Genomic DNA, 11963 nt, shown 5'->3' on the forward strand with positions numbered 1-11963 from the left:
ATAGATTTTGCATGTGAAATTTCAAAATTTTGTCATACATAAAAGTATTTTTAATCTTAAAATGAATATTACTTTGCATGATAGATAGGCAACATGCAAAAAGAAAAAAAGACATCAGAAAAACATTGCTTTACAAATCTTAAGACTTAATAAAAAAAATTGATATTTTGTATATGAAAGCATTGTAATGTTTACTGATAATCTGCCAAATTTCATTAACATTTGCTTACTAAGTTAAGTTATAACATAAAAACTATAACAAACACAAAATGGTTGAGGTTCATCCCAGGGACCAAGCCCATGCTGAAAGGGTTAATGTATGATGATATAGGCCACATTTCTTGTATAAACTGTTCTTTGATTCAGACTATCTATACATTAAAAGCCTGGAGAGGAAAATTATTATTCGGTTTCAGAAAGGTCATATCTGTTGAATATTGTTTAACTTATTAATAAAATGTTTTTAATTTTAAAAAGTCCTCAATGTAGACAGTGTAACAGGGTACAAAAAATTTGACAAATTTAGAACTTCTTGTTTAAGGCTCATAACATGAGCTAATGATGTGTAAACACTTATATTTTGAATATGGTCAACTGTTGAACACATGCATATTTGATATAATTGCAAGACCTATGTATTCAACAGTGATAGATTATTTAAAATAGAAAGGTAACTATATAAGGAGTTGCAGCCTCTTGAAATGTAGGATATTTAGCAGGAAAGTTGAATCTACATAGGTTTCAGTTAGTGGATATAAGGATAGAAGGCTAATAATGGTAATTGCTATAGACCATCAGTCTAGATAGAATAAATTAATGGACAGATTTAGAGTGAGAATAGAATTACTTGTCACAAGGAGGTAATTAGCATGAGAGATTTTAATTTCAGATATAGAGAATGAAGTACTTGGAGTCTAACAAGGAATGCAAGTGTTTCTGAAACTAGTTTAAGATTATTATCATCACCAAACTGTGAAGGAACCAAGTAGGGGAACATTCATATATAATTAGGTTTGATGTCTTTCTGTTTGTCAATATGAGGAAAAATACTAATTTAATTCGTAATTTTCAAAATCTAATTTTGAGGCCATGAGGTAAGAGTTAACCTTAGTTGATTGACCAGGCAGGTTAAAGGGAATTTCAAAGAAATGTAAAAAATCTTAAAAAATAAACTGCTTCAAATTTATGATGGGCATGTTCCATCTAGGAAAAAAAAAAGAACTACTGCTACGAAGAATAGACATAGATCAGTTCATAGAAACACAAGTGAAAATTAAAGGTAAATATTATAGGTTTAAAAAATTTGAACAAGCAACCAAGATGGAAGATTTAGAGGATTATAGAAGAGTTAAGAAATTAGGATCCCCCCCAAAAAGGGCTTTTATATAACAGTTGGCACATATTGTTAGAATTAACAATAAGGATTTCTTTAGACATACTAAAGATAAGCAGAAGGTAAGATTGGAAGTTAAACTTTGAGATTGCTGAGATTTTAAATTATGTTTTCTCATCATTTTTCATTGGGAAGGATGTTGGCTGTATTACCAACTCTGAGAATTTGTTTGGAGCAGAGACAGAACTAGCTTTTCATGCTAGGTAATGCAAATCTTACTCTAGGGGACACCCCACTGATAAAATATATTTTTTTAATTTGTTGGTGAATGTAGAGACAGATCTAGCAGAAGTACTCAATTGCTGCATAGTACATAAAGTAGAATTTTAAGGCCATAAATATTGTGCCACTAGATGGCAACAAACTAATTTTTACAGTGTTACTTCGGATGGAGTGCAAAGGCATACATATTCTCCTGTTCTTTACATTTTCCTTTACAACAAAGATGAAGGGTAACAGTAAAATAAATAACTAGCCCCACATTCTGGGTAAGTTTTCCAGCTAGTTCTGTTGTTCCTAATTTCCTCTACTTGAACTTCTCTGACATAAGTTGTAAACTCGCAAAATCAATTCAGTTTTATTATCCACTTACTTAGGCAAAGAAAACATTTGAGTAAGGAGAATATAAAAAGTAATAGACATGTTTTTTAAAGGATTAAGTCTGTATTTCAATTATTGGAACTTTTTTTATTGTTTAGAGCAGGTATGTGCATTGTATGGCCCACGGATTGCATCTGGCGTGCAAGGTAGTTTTCTCTCTTCTTGATGATTTCTTAAAAGATAAGAAAATCACAGTCTTTTTAAATTTAAAAATTGCAATCTGGCCCACGCCCTGGAAGAAGTTGCATGTGCCTAGTTTAGAGCTTGCAAGTTTCTTTATTACATTTTCCTAGCCAAGATTTTAAAAGTGTTTCACTAAGTATACAAAAGTTCTAAAGTGGAAAGTTTGTCTTTGTGCATAGACATGTTTAAGGGGTTCTTAATGAACCTGAGACAGCTTAAGCTTTTATCTGATTGAGTGGTACTTACTGGTATGGTTAAATAAATTTGATACAAAATGCACTAGTTGGGAAATGTACATTTTATGTTATTTGCTATTAGGAAGAATGTCATTATTGAAAAGACCTGTATCACCCTGGCCTGTAAAGAGATATTTGTAGTTTCCTCAAAAACAAGAATATTCATCAGTTATATCATCAACTACCAAATAGTCACTCTAAGAATATGCAAATTATTCACTTTTTCTATTGAGTTAAAACATTGATTTGGATTAAGCACCAGGAATTTCTTTGTTGTTACTCTGAAGGTCAAAATACTTTTAGTTTTAAGAAATAAATTAAAATAGTACTTTATCACACAATAAAACGTATCCACCTTGAAACATTCTATGTTGTTTGTAATGAACTCTCCTGAAGCCATTTCATTATAATCTTTTATTTTTGCTTCTGATACAATTCTTTTGTATAAAACTCTGCGGTTAAAACCTTTGGGGGTATCTCCAGCTCATTCAAGGATTTTTTTAGTGTACATCTTTATCTCTGTAACAAAGGTATTAATGAGTTTGAGGGATGTATTTAGGTCAGTCGATTTTTGGTTGAAGATAATTTGATAAGGCAACCATTTTTTTTTCAAGATAATGTTCCAAAAGGTTAACATAAACTTAAATTCAAACAACCCCTGAGCCTCAGCAGCACTGCCTTGTCAGCTTGCTTTCTTGATGCCAATCTTGTATCGAACAACCTCTTTAAGGTACAAACAGTACCATTCGGCATTTTATATTCTTCTTCCAAAATTATACTTCTTAGCACACTTGATTTCAGAAAGTAGTAGTTTCTATAGAGTTTAGTGTGCTGGTGGAAGCAGAGTCTCCATCAGTTAGAATCAAAATCAAGTTGTAAACTCAGAAATGAACAAACATTGCCCTTGAGCTACAGCCTTCCTTGAATCTTGCTTAGAGCCTTATAAGGTGGGCAGACATAGTCCTGGCTCTAAGTTTGTCCATGTATGAAGTTACATTAAGTTACATATCAGTAAGTCATAAAATGCCTCAGCACTGTTACTAAGCAGTTTATTAAATTTTATTGTGTTCAACACCATGCCGTTTTTTTAGTTAGATACCCCAGTGATAAGAAAAACTGGTCCACACTGGCAATATCAATTGTGTAATCCATGATCCAATAAAAAAAATGCATGCCTGACCTTTTTAACTATAAATTTTAAAGTATCTTGTGTGAGAAAGATGATATTAACTCATTGTCTGTGTGGTGGCTTAGGTATGTTTGCTTTAGGTTAAAGATTTTCAAATGCTGGTCCAAGAAAAGAGTTATCATTCAACATTAGTTTTAACAGTTCCAGAAAATTGCCCTTGTTAGTTTATGTCTCTAATACAGCTTATTCCATATGGCTTCTTAAAGGCCAAACTCTATGTGGTTAAGAATGCGGTAGTATTTTCAGGCTTTTTCATTTTTTGACAGTTCTTCACTGTGTATTCTCTATTGGCTTTTACCATCTGTGCAATTACATTGTGATCTGTGTTATTCTAGTACTTAGTCATGAGAAGCATTTTTTCAGCTTTGCAAGGAATTAAGAATTGTTCATGCTTTTTTTATCCATTTTTATATTTATGAAAATATATGAAAATCTGTGATTAGGATTAACCCAAGTGTCAGAATAATGTTTACTTTTTCTGTCTACAAAAAAAGTCAACAACAGAAGCAATATAAGTGGCCTAACTTTATTGAGTAAACTGTTTTGTGACTATCTATAGTACAGTTGCCACTTGTTTCTTGCCTATATGACAAACATTAACTCATCGATTATTGTTGTCATAAGGAAAGTCTGAATAGCTCTCTTTAATGCCAAGCTAGCATGGGCTAAGTTGGATTAGAGCATACATGATGACACTTACATGCATCTGAAGCTGATCTTTAAAAACAAGGTAGGAATCTGTTGGATACAGTTCCTGTGTATTAAGTTCAAATACCACATCCTTCTCACATACTTACTATCATTTAATGTGTCCTTATGTTCAGTATCAGAGATCTCTTAGTCACTTACAACAGACCTTTCAATATGTATCTGGGGAGGAAGAGCCCCATTCAGATGCCACTTTTGATCCACTCATTGATGCTTTACTTGCAAACTTGTCATTCACATCAAGCCCTTGATCCTCAGGTGTCTTTGACTTTCTCAGTAAGAATTTGATTAGTGGAGTATATGAGGAAGCTGCAGAAAATGGCTTTTTTTTTCTCTGCACTTTTCAGTATCCCATTTGTATTTCATAACCTCATTCTTGTCCTTTGTTATTCAACAGTAGTTACATGGTCTTCTGGTATTGTAGTTAGTGATTGACCTGGAGTCTACAATCCCTAGTATTGGTGAGTATTGTCATCTACTTGATTAATTGCAAAAGGTGGAGTTAAATATAATTTGAGACCTATGTTCACATGGCCAATGGCAACTGACTAGATTGCATTGGTTAACACTAGAACACTTTCACACTACTCTTCACAGTACAGTGGGTTCTCTTCAGAAATGTCTAAGATAATGAGCATGGATATTTCTACTTTAGAGATAAAGGATTGAAGAAAGATTATATACTGTATATACATGTATATAATATATAAAAAGTCAATTTTTGAAGAGCTATATGTGGCATTAAGACTTTTCTTGCCAACAGTGTAAACATTGTGTATTTAAAAATGCAGGCAGCTATAATATGTATAAATATAAATGTAATAATTTTAATGATGTGTTGCAGTGAGATTATATTACACTTGCTGAACTATATATGAGGACATTTTTTTAACAAGTCGTATTTCATTTCTGTGGATATTATAGTTCACAGAGTAACCTACATATTTTTTCATGAAAAAACTTGTTTTATTCTCCCTTTCAACTTGTAAAATTGTTTATAACACAATCTTTAAAACTGGTTTCATAGATTTGACTGCTTTTTAGGCTAAAATCATTAACATTTATAAATAAAACTAAGAATATAAGAAAATAATACTTTGCATTACAACTGATAGAATAGATAATGATTCAAGACCAGAAGTTAAAACATTGTTGAGATGGAAAATTCTATATTATTGTGTGTTGATTTAAACCAAACAATACAAAAATATTTTTAACGTTGAGGAATGTCCTAGTAATTAATTCAAATAATTTACTGATGTTATATGTTTTAAAGACAAAAATTGAACATCATTGGTATGAGAATGTATTGTTATTATTAAGTAATAAAATATTTTTTTTATACAAAATGAGACAAATTATAATATAACCCACATTTTACATTTCTCATACTATTGTAATTTTCAAGTGGTTCATGTGTATGCATTATCCTCCCAGTATCATGATACATTTGTTTTTATGCAATAAAATTATCATTGTGCTTGATCAAATGGATAGTCAAACTACAAGTGTATGTTACAAAAAGTTTAGTATACCAACTGATAGAGGAAGTGAGATAATGAAGTACACATGCACATTATATGCCATTAATGTAAACAATTATACCATTTATTTTGAAGTGATGCTGCTGAAAAGTGACAGATGAAGAAGTGATTTTCATCTAGTTTCACAATAAAGTCAAACATTTCGAAACAGTTAAGGGCTGAATTATGCAAAACTAATTTTCTGATAATATCTTGTGCATCACCTTACTAAAGGTTTTTGAAAATAAAGATAAACTTTAAACATGGTGATTCCATCAACAGAAACAAAAAAATTGTAAAAGAAATTGATAATAAGCTTAAAAGGCAAGAAAAATGCTTTCTTCTACAAAAGCTTTTTAAGTTTAATATATGATGATAAATTCCATCTTAATGGCAGAGGTTAAATTAATAGTTTTAATTTGTTTCATACACATTTAGTCTTTTTTTCTTCAAAAAAATTCATTGTCAGTCTTCCAATCATTTGAAATATTTTTAAGATGTCGGGTACTTTTTAAGAAATAACTGTTAAGGATCTTACAAACTCCTTGCTAAACTTCTTCAGCACTTTGTGATAGTCCCCCCCCCCCTTAGCAGCTCGGCGGAATGTTTGTGTTCATATAATGCTACAAATTGGTTTTCATTACTCTTGATGGGCACAGCATAGATAGCCCATTGTGTAGCTTTGTGCTTAACTACAAGAACAAATAAGCTTTATGATAAATTTAAATAGGAGTTGGGAGTTTTAAAACCTATAAACATTCCAGATCCTTTTAACGAGCTAACAAGGCTGCATAAATATCACACCAAAATACTTTGAAGTATTTTGCATAATCATGTACAGTTCATAAATATGTAGGATTTACTTTTTTATTTCAGTTGACACAAATAATAAAAAAGCTCTAAACTTAAAAATACCAGAAATATAATCATGACCAGGTAGGTGAGACCAAGATCAAGCAAACTTAGACTGTGTTTGTCAAGACCAAGATTGAGGTCAATGTATTTTTTATGTTACCAACCTTATACTTGAAATAATCTTTTAATTGTTATAGCTCATGTTTTTATTCAAAGCTGTTAAGATTATAAGGTTGATTGCATAAAAAATATATATTGGTCTTGCCTACATTTTGGATAAATAAGTATTCAGAGGATAATTGATGATAAATAAAAAAAAATACAATCTCTCATTTAAGTGTTTGAATTTTGAATTGTGATAGTGACTGAAACATATATTATTAATAATATTTTTGTACTTTTATTAACAGTGCTTCATTTATGACAAAAAATTTTCATGAAGATAGTCACACTTACAAGTTTAACATCTGGGACACTGCTGGCCAGGAGAGGGCAAGTATTTAACTTTTATGAAGTTCATGTTGATATCCTGTAGTACACAATGTTTTTGTACATGTGTACTTTTCTATGTTGTATTCTTGTTGCTTTATGGTATCATGATAGAAGATATAAAAAAGGTTTCTGGTGCATAATATTGATAAATCCCATTTGTAAAGTTTCATAAGAAATGCTTTAAGTGTTTCAAGTGCATCAAAAACTAGAAAACGATAACCAGTTTTCTTAAGTATTTACAATACCTTACCTTGTTAATTATTCTCAATTGTAATGACTAACAAAAGTAGGTTAATGAATTTATATTGTGTATATGAGTCATGGGTTTTCCATTCAGGTCTAGTCATTGTAACAATTTCATAGTTGTTAACAAACTGTATACATAAAGCAGAGTAATTTTTCCATCTGTCTGGTGTCACAAGTTGTTGTGATGAAGTGACTGAACCAATTTCAATTAAATTTCATAGAGTTATTTGGGTAGCCCCCAGAGATCAATGCCATATGAAGGGTTGGAGATTAGAAACTGTTTTGTTTTCATTACTTTAATGCCATGAATAAGGAGCTGATGAGGTTGACAGCAAAATATGTGAATCCAATGCTGAACAAAAGTAATTTTTAATGCAACACATAACACGAGTACATAGGATGAACAGTTCATGAATTACAGCTCAAAATAATGAAATGTGACAGCCCAGATTCCCATTTATGGCATTCATTTTTTAAATCTGGCATTTTTTGGTGCTTTTGTTGTGATATATAAAATTAAATTGTTAGAAGAAAAAGACAATTTTTTGTAGACTCTGCAAGTTTCCTTTCCATCCATTCTAAGTATTTTAATCTAAAAAAGCATTTAGAGACGAGTAGTACTGGTAATAATCAACAAATCTGAAATAAGTATGAATGTTATATTTAGATTTTAATATAAATATTTTAGATTACACCACCACTTTGGAAAGAAAGTTCTTTTACAATATTTTCCTATGCCTTATTAAAATAAATTTTCATATGTTATTTAGTTACTAGCAGAATGACCCTATTGTATGGATAATAGTGTAGATTTCCAATAAGACATCTTACCTCCACTTTCAAAAATTCTTCTTGACTTATACTGCCCTCTGTCTGTGCACATTTTTGCTTGCAACGCTCGTTGATACTCCCACTTATCTCTGCATACTAACAGGCAAACCCTCCATGAATAAGAGTGTGATGCTACTCATACCATAACTAGCGCCATCTCTAATCTTGCCTTGCAGCTGTTAATCACTTCTCGATTGGCAGTCTTATTGAATAGACAAGTTTTTCCTTTTGTAATTTTTTTACTACTTTAATTACTTTGTGTTTTACTGTTTTCATTCTCTTTTGTAGAGAAATATGAATTATTTTATTTCTCTCCTCTTTCCATTTTATGAGTTATGCACTCACAGTTTCAGGTGGTCATGACTACAACTGCTGCAGTGGAATTACTGACCATGCCAAATTGGTCAGTTCCATGATTCTCAACTCATGAAGTGAAGTCTCTGGTTTGTCGGGAGTTAACCAATTTCATGCAACAATCAGATCAAACTGATGATTGTCCTATCATGGTTTTCAATAATCAGGAAGTTTAAGATTTGGACAGCCCTTTTCCCCCTCTTAAGTATGCTTCTCAATCGCATGTTGTTTTGGAGAATTTGCCCAGACATTTTTCCTATTGGTGTATTTGATAATTCAGATATGTTGTGTTCTGTCCTTATCTCCCATTTCCTATGTTTCACACCTTACTTTTGTGGGGAGTAGCCTTTGGGTCATTATTTTAGTGATTTCCCATTCTCTTGATATTGGTGTTCATGAGAGTCATTTTGGGGAACATCTGCATTTGGGAATCTGTATGCCTCAACATCCATGTACTGTGGATGATCATGTTTTTGATTATAATCATTCAAACTTCTCTTATTTGGACTCGCAGCATTTAGTGTTGCTTCTCCCTTAGTGGGGATCGGACCCTGATAATTTGGTTACATTTTCCCATACTTGTCTTACTCTGACCACCCTTCTTGGGTCAGGGCTGGTGGGGGAGCCATCCTTCTTCAATTTGCTCACATTTAGGGTGGTCAATCCATAGCTTCTGAAAGTGATTTCAGTAAGTCTGGTTCTCTACTTCCATTTTTCTCCCCATTGTCTCACAATCCTATTTCCCTTCCTTCTCCTTGGAATCCTCTTTTTTTTCCCACCTGATTCATTCCAGGAGCCTTTGTTTCCACCGTTCTATGGACATATGGCTGCTTCTTTTTCTTCACAAGATGACTTAGTCCTATGTCCTCAGTTTATTCTCCAGGACACTGTCATAGTGGGTTGGAGTGTCAAAATGGAACACTTTTTCCTCCCACCCACACAATTTTTTTTGGTTCACCTCAAGGTGTTTTTCAACTCCCTCCTCTATCAGGCCCTATCTTCTCCACTTCGGTTGCGAGCTATGGAATGTCTTGTATGCAGCATCTCATCCTCTTGTTCTTCTATTGCATCAGAGGTTCTCCCTCTTTTGGGGAAAAGGGCTTCGAGAGAAGCCCTCATGTCTCTTGGTTGCAACTTTATGTATCATTGTCAGTGAGTTTTGATAAGCCAATGAAGCCTTGTTTGGGATCCCTTAAATGCCCCTCTTACCCTTCCCCATTCCTTACAGACTGACATTGACTGGTGATTAGATCACATAATACTACTGTGGGTATTCCTCTTCCTCCTTCTCATCCAGAATTTCCTTTTTTGTGGATGCTTCTTTTTCTGGTTGGGTGTATCTTGACACTCAGGAGGTTTCAGGGTTATGGTCCCTTCCCAAGTACTCTCTCTCCATATCAATCTCTTGGAAGTTGCTGTATGTTGAGCTTTCCCTTACTTCCTGTGGGCTCCTAGTGGCCAGTTGGTTAATGGCTCACTCCAAAGTTTCTTTGGTAGTCTTGTACATCACTGGGCAAGAAGCACTTGGTCAACAGTCCACTGCCATCCTATCACTTTGTTGGCATGTCATAATCTGAGTGCCCAGAATTGGTTATCCCATCCTGACAAAATTCTCCCTTCTGGAGTGGTCTTCAGATCTACCTGTTTTCAGGGTTTTGTTTGCCCTATGGGATGTCCCAGATTTGGATGCTCGATCAGGATTGGTTGGGCTGTTACCTGTGTGCATATCCTCCTATCCATTTCTTCTCGCGTGTCCTTGTCATACTTCAGACTACTTCATGTCATGTTCTGCTGGTGGCTGTATATTGGCCAGCTCACATGTGGTTTCCACTGCTTTGATGTCACCTCCCTTTCTCTTCCTTTATCTCCAACATTCCTCCATCAGCCACACTCTGGCATCCATCATCTGTCCATACCTGCACTCCGTCTTCACATGTGACTTTGTCTGGTCCCTCAGGGCCATATTTTTGCATGTAGCTTCCTTTGTTTTCTGTCCTGTTTATTTTTCCTCCATTGTGGTTTACCTATATACATGGTACACATACTACTTTTGTTTTGTCCTAAGGGGTTACTGTCCTTCCCATCCTCTGGTTCCTCACATACCATCCTTTTTGCTTTGGAATTTTGAATGGGGTATTTTGGTTTCCTCTGTTGTGGGCTATAAGACAGTGTTATCTGCCACTTTTTGGTCTACCGACTTTGTTTATATTTTCCATTGCCAGTCTTATCCATGTTGTTTTGTTACTTCCGTTTTTCCCTTCCTGCTTTGCTTCCATTGATTTGCATCTGTATGTGATCCTCCACATTCTTCTCCATCCTACATTTGATCTTTTGTCTTTGTATTCTAAATTTACATCACCTTTCCTTGACATCCCTGATACTTTTCTTGTTGGTGTGCAACTATTGTCATTCTGATGTGTTCACAAATGATGTTTGCTGAATTTTTGTTTTCATAGTTTATATGTTTCCTTTTTCCTGATTGTTCCTTTATGCTCAAGACTTTGGCTGTTCTCCCTTCACATATTTTTTTCCTTTTCATCTTTTTCCCACTTTTATGACTGTTCTGATCCTGCTTGCCTCCTTTGCTTCGACAGGGCTCTTCTATAGTATATGACATGTACTGGTTCTTTCCATGGTTCCTGAGTCCATTTGTTTCTTCCATGTTCTCTTCCATGACCTTTTTCTCCTTACCCTTCCAGGTTGCATTTGCTAGTTAATTTACCCTGTATATGTCTCCCCTTTCTCCTGATGATTGTTACCTTTTTCATGTTTTCTTCCCATCAGATCTGTCACCTTATTATTTCCCTGGCTACACATTGTTGCCTACAAGTGCAAACTGGGCCCTCACTGTGTTAGTTGTAGTGGTTCCCACCCCTCTTACTTTAATTCTTGCCCTAAGTGGGTGGAGGAGAAAGAGGTACAGCATTTGAAGACTATTAATAACATCTCTTATCCTGAGGCTCGGAAGCTATTGTTTCCTATTCCATCTCGGAGATATGCCACTGCACTACGCTCCACTGCTACAGTGGGAGTGCAGATGGACCTTTCCATGCCTCCATCTGAGTCTTTTTCATGCCATGTGAGGGGTTTTCTGCCCTCCATGGATAATACAGTTGATAGGTCTACGTCCACTCCAATCTCTGTCCCCACTATTCCTTCCAGTGACTGCCTGGGTCAACCTCCTTTGTCACCAGCCTCTGGTGTCCGTGTGGGTCTTTCTTTGGCCCCTAAAAGCAGGATGATCATTCGATCACGTCCTCAGTTATTGGATTCTCACTCTGATGACAGAGATCTGCCCGCTCAATCAAGGACAGGATCCATGGAGGTTGATCGACCTCCATCTAGTAAAGGAA

At 34.4% G+C, this 11963-nt stretch overlaps 1 protein-coding gene across 1 annotated transcript in view; it reads left to right on the forward strand.

The window, feature by feature from the left end:
- The window catches only part of LOC106464954 (ras-related protein Rab-22A-like), a 35674-nt gene that overhangs the window by 9996 nt on the left and 13715 nt on the right, over positions 1–11963 (forward strand). The window contains exon 4 of the mRNA XM_013925127.2: positions 7098–7179. Coding sequence (XP_013780581.1) covers positions 7098–7179 — 82 coding nt within the window. The remainder of the gene's footprint in view (positions 1–7097; positions 7180–11963) is intronic.

This window comes from Limulus polyphemus, unplaced genomic scaffold, assembly GCF_000517525.1.
Source record: "Limulus polyphemus unplaced genomic scaffold, Limulus_polyphemus-2.1.2 Scaffold1792, whole genome shotgun sequence".
NCBI lineage: Eukaryota > Metazoa > Arthropoda > Merostomata > Xiphosura > Limulidae > Limulus > Limulus polyphemus.